The sequence below is a fragment of the Peromyscus maniculatus genome, chromosome 2, assembly GCF_049852395.1.
Source record: "Peromyscus maniculatus bairdii isolate BWxNUB_F1_BW_parent chromosome 2, HU_Pman_BW_mat_3.1, whole genome shotgun sequence".
Lineage (NCBI taxonomy): Eukaryota > Metazoa > Chordata > Mammalia > Rodentia > Cricetidae > Peromyscus > Peromyscus maniculatus.
The window spans coordinates 156,247,453-156,271,672 of record NC_134853.1 but is presented as its reverse complement, the minus strand read 5'-3'; the positions used below and the strand labels follow the sequence as shown (position 1 = coordinate 156,271,672).

The 24,220-nt window shown below is 43.7% G+C and overlaps 1 protein-coding gene across 8 annotated transcripts in view; it reads right to left on the bottom strand.

Annotated features, from left to right (window-relative positions):
- Positions 1-24,220, bottom strand: part of Usp48 (ubiquitin specific peptidase 48) — a 67,087-nt gene that overhangs the window by 28,853 nt on the left and 14,014 nt on the right. For 3 of the 8 annotated variants that reach the window (XM_015999280.3, XM_006980857.4, XM_042272122.2), the window contains exons 8-16: positions 23,433-23,566; positions 22,729-22,811; positions 19,188-19,367; positions 14,830-14,958; positions 14,186-14,335; positions 9,637-9,834; positions 7,495-7,609; positions 5,544-5,674; positions 2,136-2,207 (exon numbers count right to left, since the gene is read on the bottom strand). In XM_015999280.3, coding sequence (XP_015854766.1) covers positions 2,136-2,207; positions 5,544-5,674; positions 7,495-7,609; positions 9,637-9,834; positions 14,186-14,335; positions 14,830-14,958; positions 19,188-19,367; positions 22,729-22,811; positions 23,433-23,566 — 1,192 coding nt within the window. Of the gene's footprint in view, positions 1-2,135; positions 2,208-5,543; positions 5,675-7,494; positions 7,610-9,636; positions 9,835-10,934; positions 14,336-14,829; positions 14,959-19,187; positions 19,368-22,728; positions 22,812-23,432; positions 23,567-24,220 lie in introns of all 8 variants that reach the window. The other 5 variants (XM_006980856.4, XM_006980859.4, XM_076565453.1 and 2 more) reach the window with 3 other exon arrangements.

The following is a 24,220-nucleotide window of genomic DNA, read 5'->3' as shown; positions in this document are numbered from 1 at the left end:
TGGTCTACAGAGCAAGATCCAAGACAGGCACCAAAGCTACACAGAGAAACCCTGTGGGGGTGGGGAGCATGTAGTAGTGAACTCCTGTACGAGTATAACATGGGGGTTGATAGTCTACACCTTTAATCCCAGCACTCAGGAAGCAGAAGCAGGTGGATCTCTGAGTTCCAGGCCAGCCTGGCCTACAGACTGAGTTCAAGGACAGCCAGGGTTACACTGAGAAACCCTAGCAAAACACAAAACAAAACAAAGCAAAACACAAAAGTATAATAAGCTGGGCTGGAGACAGGTTAGGAGACTACTCTTCCAGAGGTCCTGAGTTCACTTCCCAGCACCCTCATGGTGATTCACAACATCTGAGGAGGACAAAGGCTCAAGGTCAGCCTCTGCTACAGCACTGTCTGGAGGTGGTAGCAGGCAAGTCCTCTTCTAAAGTTCACCCTCCTCCAACCTGGCCCCTGGTCTTCCTCTCTGTCCCTGCTGCAGATCCAGGAACAACTACACAGGATATACACAATATAGTAAGTTGGCAAAAAGTCAGAAGTAACCAGAAGGACAGGAAAAGACCAATGAGCAGACATGTGACATGTAAGCCTGCCAACCTGAGTTCCACCTTGGAAATCGTGTAAAGGCTGAAGGAAAGAGCCAACTTTATGAAGCTGCCTTCTAACTTATGCAGAAGCGTGCCCCACTTCATAATAAATAAAGTTTACAAAGCTAAGAACAAGGACCCAGAACCAGGGAGGAGCACTTAGCGGTTAAAAGAATGTACTGTTCTTGCAGAGGGCTGGAGTTTGATTCCCAGCATGAACATCAGGCAGCTTAACCACCTGTGACTCCATCTCCAAGAGCTCCAATGCTCTGGCCTCTGTGGACACCAGCACTTTAACACAGACACGTGTTAAAAATAACATAAAGGGGGCTGGAGAGATGGCTCAGTGGTTAAGAGCATTGGCTGTTCTTCCAGAGGACCTGAGTTCAATTCCTAGCACCCACATGGTGGCTCACAACCATCTGTAATGAGATCTGGTGCCCTCTTCTGGCCTCAGGCATATATGAAGAGCACTCATACATAAAATATAAATAAATAAAATAACATAAAACCGCAACAGGATTTACTATGCTATAGAACTGCCTCAAAAGATCTGGTGGGGGCCCCCAGAGGCTGAGACGGGATTTAAAACCCAGTCTAGCCTGCTATAGCTGAGTCATGGGGATTAACTTCAGTTTAACCCGACCCACAGCTATTGAGCTTTCTCAATAAGGGAGGAAGGGAAGGAGACAGAGAGAGAGGGAAGGAAGGAACTGAACCTATGGCACTGACTTGGTTGCCTTAGAACTTGTTATGTGGACCAGGATGGCCTCTATCTAATAGAGAAGATCTCCCTCTGCCTCCTGAACGCTGAATGCTGAGATTAAAGGGATGCTCTACCACATCCAGCAAAAGAAAAAGCCAACCCACCCCGTACCCCACAAGCACATGTAATTCAGCTCTGTAAACACTGACAGATACAGACACTCTCTAAGTTCAATGTAAGCTTATAGTACAAAGAATGAGTCTTTTTCAAAAATAAGCAGAAAATTACACAACACTATTAATCTCCGAGGTAGTTAGTTCTTAGCTTCCTGTGTCTCATAGACAATGAATGTCCTCCTCTAACTGCACATATAAAACCAAAGCCACAGAGTTGACATGATCAAGTCCTTGGCCCTGAGGGTGAAGAGCTGAACACAGGTGAGCCCTCTTCCTGCATACAGTCCCCCAACAACGAACACAGGTCTGCACTTCCAGGTAAGGGAAAGAACTTCCAGAGCACAAGCTCTGCCAATGAATGTACTGGGACCACACCAACGCAAGAGTACTGAGCACCTGAAAACACTACAACAGAGGGCCAAAGCTACCTAATAAAAGTGCATAGCGTCCTGGAAGCTAGAACGAGCTCTGAAATATCTATAAAAAGAATCTTCAGAAGGTGTGCCGGCATATACCTATAATCCTAGCACTTGGGAAACAGGCAGAAAAATTCCAACCTGGACTACATAATGAAACCCAAACAGACCTTTAGGAAAAGGGTAGAACAAAACATGACAGGAGCTGATGCCAAACGGACAATAGACGTGAGCTTCCAGCTTACCATGAGGACACAGGATGTCTTCATTAAAATTTAATTCCTCCTCCTCTTCTTTCTTTTCTTCCTTTGATTCATCTAATCAAAAGAAAGAGACAATTACAGCTCTGGCTGTTGTAGTTAGAAGTTCAAAGCAGTAGAGTTCTACTTGAAACTTGAAATAAGTCTGAAAAATCAACCCAACTGAGACTTCTACAGCTGTGCAGAGAAGGACTATGCTTCCTTTCCCTTAAAAGGGAAAGAGGAAAACCTGAGTGACAGTTAATGATTTTGAAGAGTTGTTGTGTAGTAAACCTACACAACAACAGCCTACACTGTAATCCCAGCACTGGGGACAGTGGAGGTGAAAAGATTAGGGACAGCTTGACCTGTGTGGGAATTTGTCTCTGTGGAGCCCTCGCTGTCCTGGACCTAGCTCTGTAGACCAAGCTGGCCTCAAACTCATGGAGATCCGCCTGACTCTGCCTCCCGAGTGCTGGGATCACAGGTGTGCGCCACCACCGATCAGCTAAAAAGGGAAGGAAGTTGTCTTTAGAAAGAAAAAAGTAAAAGAAATAACAGAAAAGAAAAGAGAGTCACACTTAGGAGCCAGAAGGCAGGTAGATCTGAGTTCAAGTCCAGCCTCATCTGCAGAGTGATTTCCAGGTCGGCCAGAGCGACACAGAGAAACTCTGTCTGGAAAATCAAAACCATCTGAAATTGACACATCCTATTAGTTCTCGTCAAGTGCCTTCTACATGTCATGTGTCATTTTCATCTCCCACCTTAGGGGTTGGACAGAAACTTTAATAGAAGTATGGATGTGATGTTTAGGAAGTCTCTTACTGTCAACACCTCCCTGTCCTTGCCTGTCTACACTGTCACTACATAAGTCTTTGATAAATAAACATTTGGAGACTGGTTTCTCAAAATGGCTTTTTAGCACACTCAGTCTACATAAAGAACATTTATTGCCAAGTGTGGAGGTGCACACCTATGATCTCACTACTTGGGAGGGGAAGGCAGGAGGGCTCTAAGTCTAGTGTCAGCCTGGGATATGTGGCTCCCCATTGAAGTGGAGATGTTACAAGTTATTTAAAATGCTTAAACAGTAAGTGTCATACAATAGTAGACCACTTACTCAGCATGTGCAAGGCTCTGAGTTTGATTCCCAGCGAGTCAAAACAACAGAACAGAGCCGGGCAGTGGTGGCGCACGCCTTTAATCCCAGCACTCAGGAGGCAGAGGCAGGCAGATCTCTGAGTTCTAGGCCAGCCTGGGCTACCAAGTGAGTTCCAGGAAAAGCGCAAAGCTACACAGAGAAACCCTGTCTTGAAAAACCAAAAGAAAAAAGAAAAAAGAAAGAAAATGGTGTGTGCTAAGTCATGTGACAGCAAGGGTTTTCAAATGATGGGAGCACACAACTGAAATCAATGCTCCGCCCTTGAGTCACAGAGAACAATCTTTCCGAATTAAATTTTATGTACATGGGTGGGTGTTTGCCTACATATCTGAATGCCCACATGCAGGCTTGCTGCCAAGGAAGTCAGAAGAGGGCATCAGATGCCCTAGGACTGGAGGTGACAGACAGTTGTAAGCTACTGTGTGGGTGCTAGGACTTGAACCCAGATCCTCTGGAAGAGAAGCCACTGTTCTAACTACTGAACCATCTCTCCAGACCAACAGATTATTTGAAACAAAAGAAAAACTGCAGATCATGGTGGGGCACCTACAGTCATGCACTTGGAAGTCAGAGGCAATCTTTGTCAGTTAGAGACCAGCCTGGTGTATAGTAAGTTCCAGGTCAAACAGGGCTACAGTCAAACTATCAAGAAAAAGAAAAGAAAATCTAAAACTTGAAAATACACAGCCCAAGAGAATGGAAATACAGCTAAGCAGTAGACAGCATGCTCAGTGTGGGTGAGCTTTGTCCCTCCACCCATTCAAGACAGGGCTGGAGCACCTCTCTAAAAGGAGCATCACTTGGAAATCCCATGGTAAGTTTAAGAAATATATATATAAGCTGTAATGCATAGCCAGGCACAGTGCCTATCTGTAACTACAGCAGTAGAGTGAGGCAGGAAGTCCCATGCCAGCCGGTGGTATATAGTGAGTGTGACAGTCTGACTAAAAAAAAAAAGGGGGGGGGGATGGATACCACACATCAGCAGATGTGGCAGGGCAGCCCTGTAATCCCAGCCCTGGGGATTAACTTCATCAGAAGTTAAAGGTCATGCTCAACTTTACAGTTGACAGCAGCTTGGGCTACATAAGACCTTACCTGTAAAAAAATTAAAAAATACATGATTTCAACAAAGTTTAAAAATTTGAAATAAAGCCAGGCAGTGGTGGTGCACGTCTTTAATCTTGAGAGGAAGAGGCAGGCGGATTTCAGTGAGTTCCAGGACAGCCAGGGCTACACAGAGAAACACTGTCTCAAAACAACAACAACAACAACAATGCAAGTATGCAAATGTCAGTGTCTGGGAATAAAATCAATAGAACTGTAGGGTGGTGCAGAGGGACTCGCCTAGCTCGTGTGAGGCCTGGGTTCCAGGTCCAGTAGTGTAAAATAACAACACCGGGTGTAGGTATGTGAAAATAACTATTCACCATCACTAACTACACCGCACTACTGAGCCCAACTAACCTCAAATTAGTAACAGACAGAATCACAGGTCTTCCGACATTCTAAATGCTCTAATTTCCTTTGGTATCTGTTTTCTGGTAAGTGTACACTAACGTGATTTCCTGTCTGAAAGCAGGGCTTAAAAAGAATGGACTAGCAATAAGCTGTCCAAATCCTGCCCTCCTTGAGGCAGTGCAGAGGTCACATGGTCAATGGCTGCCATCGTAAAGCTCAGCAGCCTGCAGGTTTCTGGAGCCCATTATCCTCCTTTGAGGCTGGAGCAGAACTGACATGAACCCTGCACGTGACTAGCTAGGTGGCACCTGAGCCCAGAGCTCATTGCTATAAAGGAGACGCCCCCGGGAATCTCAAAAGCTTGAACATCTATTATTTGCCCTTAGCTGTTTCTGAGACCTTGAGACTTCTTAAATGTCTTAACATACATGGGCATAAATTTTTATTAAGGCAATTTAACTGAAAATGAAAGTTGAAGAGCTGGGACCTAGTGGTTCCCACAGAGATCATGAGCAGGCAGAGGACTGGTCCTCTGCCACAGGCTCCTCATCAGGCACCCCAAAATGGTGGGGACCACAGTGCTGCTTTGCCATGGAGACTCGTTGGAAGTCTGCAAGCACACATGAATCCCCATGTTCAAGAAAAGGCTAGGCACACAAATCTGCAGTGCACAGACAGCAGCTGCTGAGGTGGTGGGAGGCACCCTGTGGACAGAGAGCAAAGCCCCCCCACCCCACCCCCAACACACAAACTGAAAAGGCTCTAACTCTGCAAGTGGGCGCCCCCCTCACCTTTATTGAAGGGGCTCCCGTTCATCTTCCCGTTGCTTTGCTCCGCCTCACCATCTTGCTCATCTAGTTGTTCAAGAGCCAGCTGGCGCCAGCTGCGTAAAGACGACTTTCCCACCCAGAATCCATCATTGCTGCGGAAAGAGAGAATGGTAAACCCTAGCAGCTGATTCCCAGTGTTCCCTCCTTTTCTGTCTTTCCCCTGGAGCTCACAACTAAAATGACATAAACACTCTAACCAACTACTGTGCACACAGCTGTTTCTAATCCAACTCCTGATCGGACCACTTTCAGGCCTCACTGCTGAACTGCAGGTGTCTAAAACTTGGTTGCCATTTTAAATCTGGCTCTTTCTCGAGTCCATCAAATCCACTCCAATCACATCCAACCTTCTTCTATGTGATTAATGCTCTCAGCACACAGAGCTGAACCTTCAAGTTGGCACAGAGACACTTGGGTATGTATATACACCGGTACTGATCTCATACACATATATACTCAGGCCACAGAGCAGGCCTTGAAGAATGGGCCCAAGGCGAGAGCAGGCTTAGGTCTGCTGGGGAAATACTAATAGGAACAAAGGACCTGAGCACAGCAAGTGCCATCACTTAATGACTCTTGGTTGAGGTGCTCTGTGGAGTGGGGTTCCACTCCACAGACTTCCAACACCCTGCATCCCTCTCAACATCCAACATCCCTTCTCAACATCCAACATCCCTTTTCAACATCCCTCATCCTTGTAGAGTATGCACTACAAAATTTAGTTGTGTTTTTAAAAAAAAAAATTCTAGGGCTGGAGAAATGGCTCAGAGGTTAAGAACACTGACTTCTCTTCCAGAGGTCCTGAGTTCAATTCCCAGCAACCACATGGTGGCTCACAACCATCTGTAATGAGATCTAGTGCCCTCTTCTGGCCTGCAGACATACATGTATGCATAATAAATAAATAAATCTTAAAAAAAAAAAAAACTTAAAAAAAAAAATTCTAATTTAGCTGGGCAATGGTGGCACATGCCTTTAATTCTAACACTTGGAGGCAGAGGCAGTTTGAGGCCAGCCTGGTCTACAGAGAATTCCAGGACAGCCAGAGTTATACAGAGAAACCCTGTCTCAAACAAAACAAAATTCTAGTTTAAGGGCTGGAAAGATGGCTCAGTGGTTAAGATCACTGGCTGTATTCTCAGAGGGCCTGAGTTTGATGGCGAGCACCCATATGGTGACTCACAACTGTACTCTATTCCCCAGGGTTCCAATGTCTGTTTGTAGCCTCTGTGGGCAACAGGCACACACAAGATCTACATGCAGACAAAACACCTACACACAAATAAAAGTTTTTAAATTACACTAAGAAATGTGTATATAGTGTGTTTTGGAATGTTTAAGGGTGCACAGGAGGTACATGTGCACATGTGTGTTTAGAGGTACAAAGTCAGGGGTCTTCCTCTTTATTTTCTGAGGAAGGGTCTCTTTACCCAGAGCTCAAAGGGTCCAGCTTGTCTCTGCCTCTTGGGACGATCATAACTCCGTATGTGAGTATTAAGGATCTGAACTCATCTTCACATTATCAAGGCAAGCCCATTCTCCACAAGGCCATCTCCCCAGCCACAGTCCTGTACTCGGCAGTGAAAACATTTGCGGCCAAGCATGGCAGGCATCTGAGTTATCCCTCAGAAACACTACCTGAAAGTTGTGCTTGCACGTCTACACGTTTCCTTCACGTGCACACAAGTCCACAAACAATGAACAGACACATATACACACAGAAAAGAATGCAGCCCAGGATAGCCTCTAACGTGCTAGGAATACAATGTGAGCCGTGTTCGCAGTATAAGTTTTACTTGCGAACTACTCTGCTATCCACCTTCCAATAGCCAACTCGGGATGAGTCCGCAGCCGCCTGACCACTGCCTGGCAATGTTAGAGGCTCTCGTGAACAGCGGGCTGTGTAACATACCCCTTCATTGTTACTTTCAGCAAATTGTTGACGGTTTTGTAGTCTTCATTCAGTTGGCTCTTCAGGCGCAGTACACGACAGCGTTCTACAACACAGTCCTTACACAGGGCTTTCACTAAAGGCAAAAAAGACATCAAAAATAAGCAGACTTTCTATGAGAATGTTTCCAGTATTGAACAAAATACACAAGAATTTAACAACAGCCCTGGCTAGGCTCGAACTCATTTTGTAGACAAGGCTGGTCTCAAACTCAGAGCTCTGCCTGCCTCTGGAGTGCTAGGATTAAAGGTGTGTGTTACCGCACCTGGCAAAAACACAAATTTTTACAATACAGTCTTTTATATATATCCGGATTTTGCTGATCCAGACACCCATACATTGTTTCCTCTATAATGAAGACTATAGTAAACAACAGCATAAAGTACTGTGTATCACTACATTGCTTGTGAAGTTCCTTGAGGGAATCTGACTAGAGGGAGGGTCCACATACATATCTGACACTGTACAAGTGATGGTCTTCATGTGGACAGGACCTTCGAAGCACAGAACACTAAAGAGATGAGAGCAATAGAGGACATAACAAGAGCATAGAGGTCCTAGAAATCACATGCCATGTTATTATTTTCTGTTTAAATTTCACTTATTGCTACTGTGGGTATATAATACATTTGCACAGGCATGTGCCACCGTGCACATCTGAGGACTACATGGAGTTGGTTCTCTTCCATCACAGGGAATCATTCAGGTCAACGCCTTTGCACCGGTCTTAAAATGTGATTCTTTGAAAGAGCTTGTGGGGACTGGAGAGATGGCTCAGTGGTTAAGAGCACTTGTTCTTGCAGAGACCCTAGTTCAATTTCCAGCACCCACATGGTGGCTCACATTCATAACATTCATAACTCCAGTTCCAGGGTTTTTGATGCCCTCTTCTGCCCTCCTTGGCACCAGACACACACGGTACACACAGACACACATGCAGCTAAATACTCATAAGAAGATTTAGTCATGCAGTAGTGGCATAAATCTCTACCTTGGGAGGTAGAGGCAGAGGCAGGTGAAATTCTGGCTTCTTCAGAGTCAGTCTAGTCTACAAAGTGGGTCCCAGGACAGCCATGGATACACAGAAAAATCCTGACTGGAACCCTGCTAATCCCATCCCACACACACAAACACACACCCAAAAAAAAAAATTAAAATAGCTTCCTGGGCGCTGGAGAGATGGCTAAGAGGTTAAGAGCACTGACTGTTCTTCCAGAGGTCCTGAATTCAATTCCCAGCAACCACATGGTGGCTCACAACCCTCTGTAATGAGATCTGGTGCCCTCTTCTGGCCTGCAGTCATACACGCGGTATACATAATAAATAAATCTTTGAAGAAAAAAAAGAAAGAAAGAAAGAAAGAAAGAAAGAAAGAAAGAAAGAAAGAAAGAAAGAAAGAAAGAAAGAAAGAAAGAAAGAAAGAAAAAGAAATAGCTTCTCATTGCACAGTTTATTAATTCTGAATGATGAGTACTTTAGAACACAAAATCCTGTGTACCCAGAAAGGCCTAGAGCATAATTAAATGCTGTGTATAACCAAAATAGCACTTAACTTCAGGAAAGGGGAACTGGAGGTCATGCAATTCCCTTGGCCCCACTGGAGATGAAAAGGGGATCTGTTTTGCCAGTTGCTCATTAAAAAGACAACGGTAGGGCATGTAGTGCAGACATACATGCCAGCACAATACCCAGACACACTTAATAAAAGGTTTAATATAAGTAAGTAGAAAATTGCTTAAAAAGAAGCAGCCAGAACTAAACAGATTGGCTAGCTACTTGTGGCTACATATCTCTGCACATTCCAGGGAGAACTAAACAGATTTAGAAGCAATATCCCAAACCTACACAAAACTGGAATGAACGAAACACAGACTCAAAGCTTTAAGACACTTGTGTGAGCTGGCAAAGCACTGTGGGTGCTTCTCTTTAAAGGGAACCTGTTTTGTCTACGCTCCATTAGTGGCCTGGCTTCAATTCTGCTCTAATTGTCAAGGTGCAGGAATATAGTTTACTTACTGCATGTTGACGTCCTGTCCTGATCTCAAAAGCAGAGTGCAAACTCCATGCTTTCCTCATGCAAGCAGAGATGAGGCCCTGACTTACCAGTTAGTCGTGGACCTCCTCCATATCGACTGTAGAAAACGTCAGCTGCATATTCTGATATTCTCTTCATAATTGATATTTTGTCTGGATGAAGCTTGTCGTGTGAACATAGGCAAGCATGATTATCAATAGGTTTGGTGGGTGTCGATTCATCTAACCACTTTTGCAGCCATTCAAGAGAGACAAACTCATAGGGCTCTGAAAAAAAAGGAATGGGAAGAAACTATGTATTTTTACAGTTTTTGGACTACATGATAGAACAAATCATTGTCCTCCAAAGCCAGTGCAAACTTTGTCCAAAAGTCATCAGGATCAGAAGAATCACTGAGAGGTATCTGATGTGTGATGACTAGGAACTTCAGTTAGCTAGCACTCCTGTGAGCTCCAGCTGTGCATGGAAACACATCTGCACAGAGCCCTATGGGATCGGCGGGTATTATTAGCCACATTCTACAAGAGGAGTCCAGAGAGAAGTGCCCTGCTTGAGAACACAGCCGAGCTTCCATGAGGACACCTGGGTGCTGTGTGGAAATCTCCTTGTCCCTTACCCTGCACAAGTATGTGCTATATATCTGAAAATTAAAATGAAAAGCAACCTCTTAAGTTACCAGTTAACCTTATCAGCTAAAGCCACACTTCACAAGCTCATTTCAACACTTAACTTTCCTGACTCCAAGATGGGCTGGTGTTCAGAAAAAGGATTTATGATTCCCCCAGTCTGTGCTATGATCTATTCAAGAAAATAATGTATTGGAAATAAGTTCTAGGACAGAGTACACTAGAAATGAATTATTAATAGTTTTGAAGCTCAAAAATTAAGATCACTAGACATTTCAAAATGAATTATAATTTGGGGAGAGGGAGTCCCAGAGTTCCCCAAAAGGCAAAATTAAAAATAAAGGGACAGCTTTGATTACTTACAAAGATCTCCAGTGAGTCCCAGCATAAAACATAGGAGAAAACATACAGAGGTTGAATTCGTATCGTGTGCTACTTCTGGCAGATCTGAGGGCAGACACTTTAGTGCAAAGCTCACTTGAACCGTTTCCGACGCCCCAGAGTCACACATCCAGAAAGCTAACTCCCACTTCTTGATTTTAATGTAAAGCAGCTCAATGTTGTGACAGAAAACAAAAATTGGAGGTGACAGCTCCCCTTCTGCACTGAGACTGGAGGGCACAGGGCAGCACTGGGCAGTTCTGCCTTGAGAAACTCAACGTGAGCAAGTCACCTAAGCTCTCTATGCTTCAGATAGTTAATTTGCAAAATGAAGGTAATAATACCTGCCTTCTACCTACCTCACAGAGATGTTGCTGAGTGTAAAAGATAAGATATGTGAAGCATTTTGAGCTTTTTGGAAGAAAAGAGATATAGAAAAGTTAATTGTACATCCAAAGAGGAGACCGAAAGACACAGAACAGGAAAAATGGTCGTGGCATCCTACAAGATATCAGCATGGCAAGGGCCAGGGAATTGTAGTTCAATGGTAGACTATCTGCCTAACATTAAGTGGAGCCCTGGGCCAAATCTCCAGCACCACCAACAAATAAATGAAAAAGCAAAACAGTAACATACACTTCCCTTAGTAGAGAGATTGCTTGAATGTACACTGCCATTGTTCAATCCCCAGTACTATTATCACCCCATGCCCCCAAATCATACCATAGCCAATTATATTCAAAATGCCCCCCTAGTTCTGTGCCGTTTATCAGGTTTATGTTGGATCAAAAAAAGGGGGTGACCAATCTGAGGAAAAGTCCAAGCAGCTACTACTTCCCCATACAAAGTCAGAGACTAAAGTTTTGAGTAATTTTAAGTTTTTCAAGGGGAGTGGGGGTTGATACAAGTTCTCATTTAAGGACTATTTCTCCAAGTATTCTGTTCTTCCAGCATCCAGGGAGGTGAACAGAGGGCAACACCTTCTGTTGCTGAAAAAATAAACTAAATGAATCTGGCTCTTGATGCTGGGCGAGGTGGCTCTCATCTGTGATCCTGGTACTCAGGAGACTGAAGTGGGAGGATCACCCATGTCTGAGCCTGTCAGTAGAGGCCACATGGTGATCTCCAGATCAGCTTGAGCTAGAGACCTGTCTCAAGAGACTCTAAGGGGATAGTCGTAGAATAACTAAAAAGAAACACTGAGTATGTACTGGAATTCAAAGTTAACCTGGCCAATCCTCTACTTGAATCCCATGGAAAATTTCCCAACGAAGTTTGCTGTTTTAATTAATGCAAGATTCCAAGATGGGGTGGGGGAACCACTTCTGACTTTACAGTTCTTAACAGTAACTTAGAGAGAGAGGGAGAGGGAGAGGGGGGAGGGGGAGGGGGAGAGAGAGAGAGAGAGAGAGAGAGAGAGAGAGAGAGAGAGAGAGAGAGAGAGAGAACACTAACCCATTTCCATTTCCAGCACTCACTGTAGTGTGCTGGGGTCCTGGGAGAAAAAGCCATAGCTGTGATAGCTCTTTCAATGGCTAGGACTATGAAATAATCATGTGGCCTAGATACAGTGGTGATGCTCCTGTAATCCCAGCACCAAGAAGGCTGAGGAAGGACTGACATGAATTTGAGGTCACCCTGGGCTACTGAGTAAGGCCATCTTGAAAATGCCAAATATCATGAGTTTAAAATGAGGGTTTTTTTTTTTTCAACAAACACAAAAAACCCAATGGATTTGAGTACAACAAATGTCCTGAATAATAATAGCATGAAAAATATAACCATTTATCTAGATTTTAAGAACATTCAGGTTTAAATAACAGTGGCCAGAGGGATGTTGTTTTTCATGAGACTTGGATTTTGAGGGAGGAGGCCTTTCAAAAGAATGCTTACAATTGTTTAAGAGTTTCCATTAAGAAGGCTCCTGAGTGGTCAAAGTATAAAAGACATCATGGCACCATAAGAGTGAGTGATTCATGATCCAGGGCCTCTCCAGAGCATGTGCTCTTCCCTCAGACCTTCACCCTCAGCTGCTTCATGCCATTCTGTCTTTAGGGCAGGAAGGAGTCCTTTTCCTTTCTGCACAGTGCAAGAGTTTGGAGAACAGATCTCTAGGGTCAATGCCCACGAAATGAGTGATCTGACTCCTGAGTTCATTTCCTATTAAGTAAAAGTCAGTGGCTTTTTTGGATAATTCTAGCGCTTAAACACAGTTCAAGTACCAAGTCACAAAGAAGGAACAGAATTTAAAAAAGCAGCAGTTTGGGATGACTTTTTTCCTCCATTGGGTGCTGGTGTAGAAATGAGGACATATCTATACAAGCACATGCTCTGTCCTTGAACTGTAACCGCAGTCAGGAAGAGAACACCTAAAGACTTTTCATATGGGCCTAGTCATCTTTGATATTAATTATACCAGTAATGGGAAATGAACACAAAAAAAGCAAAACCATCCATCCATATAATTTTATGCTCGAATACTTATTTTAACTTCGGACACACTGCTCTCTACCATATGCAGGAGAGTGAGGCTGCAGGATTTTGACAATTGACAACCAGAGAAGGCACAAGGTAAATTTGAATAAACAAGAATACATAGGATGAACAGGTTGTGTTCATCTAAGTCAGAGGGGAGCTATCAAGGATTTCCTACAACATTTTATATTAAAAAGTGTACGCATGGGCTGGAGAGATGGCTCAGAGGTTAAGAGCACTGACTGCTCTTCCAGAGGTCTTGAGTTTGATTCCCAGTAACCACATGGTGGCTCACAACCATCTGTAATGAGGCTGGTGCCCTCTTCTGGGCTGCAGGGACACATGCAGGCAGAATACTGTATACATAATAAATAAATACATCTTTTAAAAAAAGTGTACACAAATGTCAGTTAACATTCTTAGGGAACAAAGGATTTAAAACAGAAGAAAGGTCACAGTGATCCAATCAGGTCTGGCTTTAGAAACATTTCATATCTCACAGAAGGAAAAAATTGTTTTTTTGAGACAAGTTTTCACTATGAAGCTGTGGCTAGCCTGAAACCTGCTATGCAGACCAGGCTGGCCTATATCTCACAGAAACACCTCACAGGCATGCGATAACCTCCGCCTCCCCGGGTGCTGGAATTAATGGCATGCACCACCACACCTAGCAGTCAAATAGCCTTCAAAAAAATGTTTATTACAATATGTGTGTACATGGGGAGGCAGGTGGCAGGCAAGCATGCAAAGGTCAGAGAAGAGCCAACAGAAGTCAGTTCTCTCCCATCATGTGTGTCCTGGGAATCAATCTCAGGTTGTCAGGCGTGGAGCAAGCACCTTTTCCCCTGAGTGGTCTCACCAGCTCACAGTTTCTGAAAGTCTTTACAGATCATGAATGTGCAGTTTATCGTTCAGTAGCAGCCTCAGACTTTGAAAAGGAAGTGACAAAGAACATTATATCTCTGTCTAGTTACTGCCAGTTTACATAGTGATTTTAGAATGTTTAAGCTGGCCTCTAGGAGGAGAAAATGGGTTTTTCATAAACATTTTTGCAACATTTAAAGATTAAAGCACCACAAAGCAAAACCCCCAGGCATTCAATGGCAATAGTGTTGTCCTGGAATATCTCACAGACCAGCTCCAGCAGGCAACCTTTGGTACAGCTCCTTCACCTCCTCGTGTTTCGCTCTGCCTTTGTCCACACTCTGCCTGCGCATCTCGGCCATTTCAACACACCACTCCTCAAACTTGGAATTGTCCCGATCTACCAGCTCTTGAAGAAAGGCTATCCAAAAGAGAAACACAAAAACCAACCTTATTCTCTTTTCCAAAGACAGAGACTACACTGATGTGCACACTATCATCTGGAGATGAATGAATGGAAACTTCTACAGGGAAACTGAAGGTGTAATGAAACCAGGTCATCCCCACCCAGACTGCCCAGAAGCATGAAATGGCTCTATACTACAGTACATGGGACATGCCAGGTAAACCAGCTGCTTTGGCTCTACAAGTTGAAATAAAACCAATCTAGGTTACCTTTTATTTAACATTACTGAAAATTGCTTCTGCCTCTTTTTGGAGTTGGGGTAACAGAATAGTCCTAGTCACTCCAAAAGCACAATAATAATTGTTCATTTGTGACCAGCACTTACGTTCATTAACATTTACCATACTCAACAGATCTGTCACAATTTGTGTAAGCTGGTGGTGGTCATTAATAAACCTGGGAGTAGACTTCTATAGCATTTCCAGAAGCAATTCAGGAAAAGTGATTACCTGGGACTTGAACCATTGTGTGGTTTTTTTCCTGGGTTTGCAGTCTATAAACCAACATGTATGCATTTCGAGAACAGTGAGTTCCTTTGCCACACTTAGGTTTGCGGGTCTGGGATTTAGAAGGCTCTGCTGGGATAAAGAAATTAAGACAACTTAACCACATGGTCCATACTTTATGGATCTGGGTGGCGGTATATGACTCACTGAATAAAGAACTCCCTGAATAAGTATGCCCCAAACCCACATTTAAAGAGCTGCATGCAGTGGCACATACTTAAAACCTCAGTAATCAGGCAGTGGAGGTTCTCTGTGAGTTTGAGGCCAGCCTGGTCTACCGAGTTCCAGGACAGGCACAAAAACTACAGAGAAACAAACCGTGTCTTGTAAAAAAGCAAACAAAAAAAAAAAAATAAAAATAAAAACCCTTAAAAAAATATGTCTAGGGACCAGAGCAATGGCTTAGCAGCTATCAGTACTGGCTATTCTTCCAGAGGACCAAGGTTCAATCCCCAGCATCCACATGGTGGCTCACAACCACCTGTAACTCTAGTCCCAGGCGATTCAAGGCCCTAGTAGAACTCAGGGGCACCACTATAGACCCATAGTACACAAACCTACAGGCAAAATATTCATACACAGAAAATTATAAAATAATTATGTCTAAAGTATATATATACCCAAGGTCTAAAAGACTGAAATGCCATACAGATGTAGTGGTTCCTTAGACAGGAATTCTTTTACACTCGTTTATTCTGTGCCTGTGTGTCACCCAGCACAGGCAGCACTGGTAGAAGAAGTCAGGACAACTTTTGGGAGTCTTCTACCTCGTGAGCTCTAGGGATAGACAGAACTCAGGTAACAAGGACTGCCTGCAGGCTCCTGTAGCCCAGAGCCATCTCCTCACTGGAAGGTGATGAGAAGGTATGTACAACAGACAAGTACTCACTCTTGTCACACTCCTTTATGTTTTGAGGCAGTGCTGCACTGCAGTCAAGGTTGGTCTCAAACTTGTGGCCCTTCTGCCTCACTGCTAGAATGCTGGAATAACAGGTATGTGGTGGTATTCTAATTGTACTGAAATGTGATTTTGATTGTATGTTAATAAATAAAGTTGCCCGGGGGTCAGAGCTATTAGAGCCATAGAAAGAGCTTGGCGGTGGTGGCACACACCTTTAATCCCACAGTTCAGGGATACAGCCAGCATTGGAGACATATGCCTTTAAGACCTGGAGGGCTGTACTTACAGGCAGTGACGAGGCAGTCACGTGTTTGGGTTTACAACCAATGAGAAGGCAGAATGACTTTGAACCGATTTACACACAGGAAATAGCTCTTTTTCGGGAAGCAGGCGGAAGGGTGAGATTTTAGCTCTGACCTCTCGGCTTTCTCTTTTACATTGTTTCTGTGTTTCTTATTTAATAAGACTGTTGGATACATACAGGATACCCTGTCTGGCTTTATCACTCCATTTTTTAAAGATGGAAATATGTCCCCCTGAGGACAAAGTTCTATGGCTGAGTATGGGACACATAACTACACTCAGGGGCCATTCTGGGAAACCTAAGAAAAGGTGGAAGCCTATGGTGGCCAGTTTAATGTTCCAGTGCGGGCAGTGGTGGCGCACACCTTTAATCCCAGCACTTGGGAAGCAGTGCCAGGCAGATCTCTGTGAGTTCAAGGCCAGCCTGGTCTACAGAGCCAGTTCCAGGACAGGGACCAAAACAACACTGAGAAACCCTGTCTCGGAAAAACCATGAATGACTAAATGACTGAATGAATGCATTTTAAAATAAGGAAAAAGAAAAAAAAAAGTCACAGGGCAAAACCCAACAGCACTATTACAAGTGTGGCTTGAGTCGTCCCCCACCCCCGCCTTTCTTTTCAGTACAGTGTTGGTCTCAGAGTGGTAGGGTTAAAGGTGTGTGCCACCTTTGCCTGACCCTAAATGTTAGCCAGAATTATAAAATTTAATCCAAAGCTAGATGACTGGAACAGCTTCTTTTCATCATAGAATTCAGAGAGGCTGAGGGAGGAAGATCTTAAAGAGGCCTGGTGTGGTAGTATTGTGTTCCCCACATCTGGGGTCAGAGAACAGAAAAGCCACTAGATACTTAGGATAGGCAGTGGTAGCACACGCCTTTAATCCTAGCATTCCAGAGGCAGAAATCCATGTGTTCAAGGATACAGGCAAGCATGGTGACTCAGCCTTTAATCCCAGGGAGTGGTGGTAGAAGGCAGAAAGATATATAAGGCTGTGAGGACCAGGAACTAGAAGCATTTGGCTGGTTAAGCTTTTAGGTTTTGAGCAGCACAGTTCAGCTGAGAGCCATTGGGATGAGGACACAGAAGCTTCCAGTCTGAGGAAACAAGACCAGCTGAGAAGTTGGCCAGGTGAGGTTAGCTGTGGCTTGTTCTGTTTCTCTGATTTTCCAGTGTTCATCCCAATACTTGCCTCCAGGTTTGTTTTATTAATAAAGACTCTTTAAGATTCATGCTACGGGGCTGGAGAGATGGCTCAGAGGTTGAGAGCACTGACTGCTCTTCCAGAGGTCGGGAGTTCAATTCCCAGCACCCACATGGTGGCTCACAGCCATCTGCAATGAGATCTGGCACCCTCTTCTGTATACATAATAAATAAATAAATCTTTAAAAAAAAAAAAAGATTCATGCTACATACAGCCTCAGCCTGTCTAAGCTACATGACATCCTATCTTAATACACTACTCCACCCACATAGTAAAAGCAAACAAAAGAAAAATCAAAATACATGCATAGCTATAATATCAGAGCTTGGAAGGCTGAGGTAAGGAATGTCACAAGTTTGAGGTCATCTGGCACATGCCTTTGATCCCAGCACTCAACCGGCAGGCGGATCTCTATGTGTTCAAGAACAGAGCAAGTTCCAGGACAGCCAGGGATACACAGAGAAACCCTATCTTGAAAAATCAAACAAAAACAACAACAAAAAAAAAACAACTGAAAAATACTGGTAAAACAAAAGACTCGCTTAAGCTCTTTTAAAATTGAGGACTACTCACAGTAGACCTAACAACTTTTTAAAAATGCTTTAAATCTTACAATTTCATTTTTACAATGTAGACAACTGCCATAGACACTCAAAATGAAGACACAATTATTTACAACCTAAGGTTTATCTTTAAAAAAAGTACAATAAAATAAAGTTGGTGGTAACATTGTTCCTATAAAAAACACTATAGTAAATATTGGGAACCTAAGGGTCACCTCAGTCCAGCTTGGATGTGAAATGCCCACCACACTGTTTTGAACACTTACTCCCCCAGCTGCTGGCAGGACCTGGGCAGTAGGGCTGGTGGGTAGAGAGTGTGGCTAGGGCTGCTCCTCACTCTACTGCAAAGACCACCGTGAATGAATACCCACATGCCCCAGCCCCCAAGGCTGAGCTGCTTGCTCAGACCTTCCTGTCCATGGAGGTTCCGTTCACAATGCCCTGAAACGTGAGCTTTGCTCACCACAGCTTTCTGTGTCAGGTATTGTGACAGTGACAAGAAAAGTAACACATAGTCTCTAAATGAAAAGGGACTTAGAGACTCAAAGCCAGCAAGGCCTAAGTGCCAGTGCTCCTCCTCAGGTGTGGTGGTGCACAGGTGTAATCCCTGCAGTATCTGACTGGGGACCAAGGGGCAGGACCACCGCAACTGAAGAGATCAAGGCCAACCTGGGCGTACCTCAAAATACTAAACATAATAAACACTCTCTCCGATCCTGGGGGGAAGTGAGAAGATCACGGGCTCCCATCAGACCTGGCCACTCACTGGGGAACAAAACTAAGATGACGACAGCAGAGGGGATGAGAGCTGTCAGGAGACTGTCTCCTCAGACACAGTTATTACTTCAACGGGAAAGAAGATGGCACACCTTCCTCTAAGATCCAATGACTAGCCTTCCCTGGCACAGGGAATAAACCTATAACTGATACCGACTACTTCGCCTTCATACTTTCTGGGCACACCATCTCTGGGCAAAAATTATGCTTGGTTTTTCTTGAAGCAGGAACTGCTAACAAAAGATGCCTAGTGGTGTTAATATCCTCAATACCCATTAACCATCTTGGGCCATGACAACTTTAAACATTGCCAAGAGTAAATAAGTAAATGAATGAATGAAGTTTTATTTTAAGCCAGGCATGGTGGCACACGCTTTTAATCCAGCACTCAGGAGGCAGAAGCAGGCAAATCTCTATTGAGTTTAAGGCCAGGCTGGTCTACATGGGGAGTTCCAGGACAGCCAGAGCTACACTGTGAGACCCTGTCTCAAGTCAACAACCACAACAACAAAATTTATATTTGAAAAGGGCACTCACAACTTAAAGGTTTTACCTAGATCTTCCTCAATCCCCAGTTGTAATTTCTTCCCCTCCATCTTCTCTATGTCCTCATCATTGAACTTGTACCATTCTCCAGACTGAGGATCTTTCACGTGGGCAATGTAGTGGCCAGAATAAGCACTCACTCCTCTGTGGATGAGGACCGCACTGAGTTCATACACAAACGGCCCACCTGCAAGTAAAAAAGAGTAACTTTCCATGATAGCATTCCTTATAGCTTGAGCATAAACTAGTAACACTATAGTTCTTTATGCACAGAATACAAAATGTAACACCTAAGAGCTGGGCATAGTGGCTGCATCCCTACAACCCAGAATCCCAGAGACTGAGGTAAGAGGATCAACAAATTCAAGGCTATTGTGGGCTATACACAGCTAAACTACTCAAATGGGCAAAAAATTCTTAAAGAAAAAAACTACTTACAATAACTAAGCATAATTTATCACCACAATATTTGGAACCATCTCATGTCTATAGATATTTAAACTGGTAAAAGATTAGGAAGCTTTTACAAACAATATTGCTCTAAAAACAACTTCACACCCAACTTTGTTACACCGCTGTAATACCCTTAAAAACAGTGAATCACTCAATGAACATATTGGACCTTGTTTTAGACTAGGAGAAAATAGCAGTTGACTTAAGGAACAAAATCCCTGCACACTTGTCACTCAATGAGGACACTAATAAAGATTAACATGTGGGTCAAAACTCTGGGTTAAGATAAAAATACTAGAGGAGCGACACAAATATTTCTGAATTGGGCCAGGGAGAGAATCCCAGAGCTCCTGAGGGAGAATAGAACTGGCTGGAAGATTTCAGGCCAGCTAGCCTTGGAATAAAAAGCATAGTGGAAAAAAGACAAACCCCATTCAACAAGGGGGAAAAGAAGAAACTGTCCTCTGACACCTCCAGACATACACCAAGACACATGTCTTAAAAAAACTGCTCAACTGGCAAGAACTAAGAACTCAGAACTAAACAGCACACAAATGCCATGCAGCTCATCAGGGCAAGGCCAGCAGATGTTACCAATGGTATGAATCTTCCTACTCTTCAAATCTTCCCAGAAAACACAAGGAACTGTTGTATTTTTTGTTTGTGTGTTCTTCGAGACAGGGTTTCTCTGTATAGGCCTGGCTGTCCTGGAACTCGCTCTGTAGATCAGGCTGGTCTTGAACTCCAGGATTCGCCTGCCTCTGCCTACTGAGTGGTAGGATTAAAGGTGTGCGCCACCACCGCCTGGCTTGGAACGGGTTAATTTCAGTCCACCACATCATGTAACAGATCTTCAATTTTTATCCCTTGAGCTTCATCGTTGTAAGATAAGCTCCCCAGTTCATATCTACTTATATGAGCTCCACATTAAGGATTTTTTCGTTCTATACCCAAGCTTATTATATTTTCAGGTCTTGTCATTCAGATTTATCCTTGTCACAAATGACAGAATTTCTTTGGAGCTAAAATGTATTCATTCCACTTTACATGTAAATATCCCATGTTTTCTTTAAAACAAGAATTCTTAAGCTCACTAAATAACAGAAGTGAATTATCAGTTATGGTGGTTTGAATGAAAATGTCCCCCTTAGGCTCAGACATTTAAATGTTTGGTCCCCACTTAGAGAAACTATTTGGGAAGGGATTGGGAAGTGTGGCCTTTTAAAAGAGGAGACAGCTCCCTAGCCTTGCAGAGCAGCAGAAAAAAAAAGTGGAAGAAACTTCATCACCACAGATGGACCAATCCTAAATCTGGGTGATCCTCAAGCCATACACTGATGACATCTAAGTAGGCAAGTGTCCCAGAAATAAACCTAAGGGTCTTATGGAGCAAGCTGCATTTGTCCCACTCAAGAAAAATCTCTTGGCAGATAATTTTTGACAAAGAGAAGGTAGCATGTCCAAGATAGCAGGGTCAGAAAAGACAGTGGCACCATTCCATACTGCTCTAAAGTAACTAAGTCATAGGTCACGGCTCTAAAGTAACTAAGCGTGCAACCTTAGAGAGACTAGGAGCTTGAAACTGCCAATGAAGTAAAGAACTACAAAATGGATGTAAGAGAGGGTAATGAGAATATGTGTAAGAAGCTGGGCAGTGGTGTACATGCCTTTAATCCCAGTACTCAAGGGGCAAAGGCAGGCTGATCTGAGTTCAAGGCCAGCCTGGTCTACAGAGTGAGATCCAGGACATGCTCCAAAGCTAGAGAAACCCTGTCTCAAAAAACTAATAATAATAATAATAATAATAATAATAAATATAATGTGTAGGAAAGCAGGTGTGACTAGCTAGGAAGAAAAGGAACCAGTTCGAGTAAGATGCATGGTATAGGGAGGGCAGTGGAGGAGGGGAATGACTGAGAATTAAATATAACAAAGATACATAACCCATTAATATCCCAATGAAATAATTTATATCCTAACCAAATTAGTTAATTTAAAAGGGGTTGGACTGTGTTACAGTAAGTCTGAATTAGAGGAATAAATCAGTAATCATATCAAGCATAAACAGACTAGACAATCCAGATAAAGTTAATGAGGTCCAATTAGACTGTTTTGTGTGTTGTCAGAAACCTACTTTGAGAGACACCTGGGATGGTGTTTTCTCCAGCCAACCTCCCCACCCAGAGCAACACCACAGCAGGGTTAATTATATGTTATCATTTGCCTGGCCCTCTCCCAGGAGGCAAAAGGAATAAACCCAAATATCAAGACTGGAGGAAAGTGAGTTTGTATAAAATACTTAGTGGGGGTGGGGGGAGTAAAGCAAGGTGATAATGGCACACACACACCTTTAATCCCAGCAAGCACTCAAGATGCAGAGGTAGGTGGGTCTGAGTTAGAGTCCAGCCTGGTCTACATGGTGAGTCCCAGGACAGCCAGGGCTACACAGAGAAACCCTGTCTCAAAAACACGGGGAAAAAAGGAAGGAAGCAAGAAGGGAGGGAGAGAGGAAGGAAGGAAGGAAGGAAGGAAGGAAGGAAGGAAGGAAGGAAGGAAGGAAGGAAGGAAGGAAGGAAGGAAGAAAGGAAGGAAGGAAGGGAAAAAAGATGAGCGGGATGATGAGCATCCAGCAGGCTCTAGGTTGCTGTAATAAGGTTTCTCTCTTTGGGTGGTTCATGCGAATGTTCACTTTCTGGGTGTTTGCAGAATCACACATTTCTATTTTGAAATTTTATCAATGTGTTAATAGGTTGAACAGGGTCCGATGGGACAGGTGCGCTTACTCTTATAAAATAAATGAAGGCCAGGCGGTGGTGGCGCACGCCTTTAATCCCAGCACTCGGGAGGCAGAGGCAGGTGGATCTCTGTGAGTTCGAGGCCAGTCTCCAAAGCGAGTTCCAGGAAAGGCGCAAAGCTACACAGAGAAACCCTGTCTCAAAAAAAAAACAAAATAAAATAAATGAAAAATAACATCTTATCAAAAAAGTTGCTGTCCGCAAAGCCTGAAAACGGGGATCGAGGACTGCTGCAGCTATGTGCATGGAGAGCCAACCGCGGTTTGTCTAACAATAGACACAGCTGGATAGAAACAGTACCTTTGTGCTCCACATATGGCTCCATATCCAGACTCTCCGAGAAGCCGATATAGGCATTGAGCTTCTTCTTGTGTCCGGTTTGCCTGCCATAAAGAGGACACACAGTAATAATAGTCAATCCATCAAAAAAAAAAAACGTGTACACATGCTGCCAGCTCCTTAATAAGCCCCACAGCAGCTGTATTCCATCTAGTAATCTAGTGTACATGGACAAAGGCTGATCCCTTCTGCTAACAAGGCACTCCAGGAGCAGAGCCACACAATTGTTTCAATTACAAGATGAAAGATGCAATATATGATCATATCAAGTAATTCAGTCAGATACTTACAGTTTTTAATTAAAAAGCTAAAAAATTAATAGTATTTAGAAACATAGATTCTCTTTATATCTCCAGCTCTCATCTATATACCTATATACAACTGGCCTCTTTTTTTTTGGGGGGGGGAGCAGGAGGCACAGTTCAAGACAGGTTTTCTCTGTGTAGTCCTGGGGATGCTCACTGGGAACTCACTCTGTAGTCTAGACTGGCTTAGAACTCAGAGATTCACCTGCCTCTGCCTGCTGGGATTAAAGGCATGCGCCACCACCGCCTGGCTCTCTTTAAAAATTTTTTTATTGCACCATCATGAAATGCATTCAGAAGAATCAAAGGCTCCATGAGTCATCGGACCATCGTCCTCTCTGCTTGCTACAATATACTCACCTGTCAAACACAAAACGCATCAGCTGCAAATTGAGAGTGCATGGGAGGCTTAGAAGTCGAATTTTCCTTGTAGCATTCTGTTTGCTTTGACAGTTCTCACAGAAGTATCGATTGTCTCCTTCTAATTTTTCTTCCTGATCAGGAATAAGAAGACAGCCAATTGGGAAGGATGTGAAGAAAGCTCAAGCGCAAAGCACAATTAGTCAGCAGCTCCCATCCAACTGAGGATGCTATCTATACTCCTCCTTCCTCACAGGTCCTGCCTACAGCTTCCTTGTATGACCAGCTGCTCCTTCTCACTGTCACTCCATACTTCAGGCTCCTAGGGCTGGGAAACTGGCCCTAGTCCTCTTCCCTCCTTGCAAGCTTCATAAAATCCTCATTTCTCTCCTTCAAGTGAAACATGTTCAATACCTGTGTGTGTGTGTGTGTGTGTGTGTGAGAGAGAGAGAGAGAGAGAGAGAGAGAGAGAGAGAGAGAGAGAGAGAGAGAGAGAGAGAGAGAAAATGAGTGAGTGAGTGTGTAATCCAAGGTGCTCAACATGTTATGCAAGCTCTCTGCCATGGAGCTATCCATCAGGCCAAACTCTTTTAGGGGGTCTCATCCAACACAAAACTCTCTTTACCTGACGTAGCTGAAGCTGGCTTTGAACTCCTGGTTTTCCTTTCCACCTGCAGCCTTCAGCTCTGTCCTCACCTCACAAATAATTCCTCTCCCAACTAATCAGGTAACAAACCTTAAAATCCCTTGACTTTCACTTTCCTACCCAGTGCCTAAGTTTGACTGAC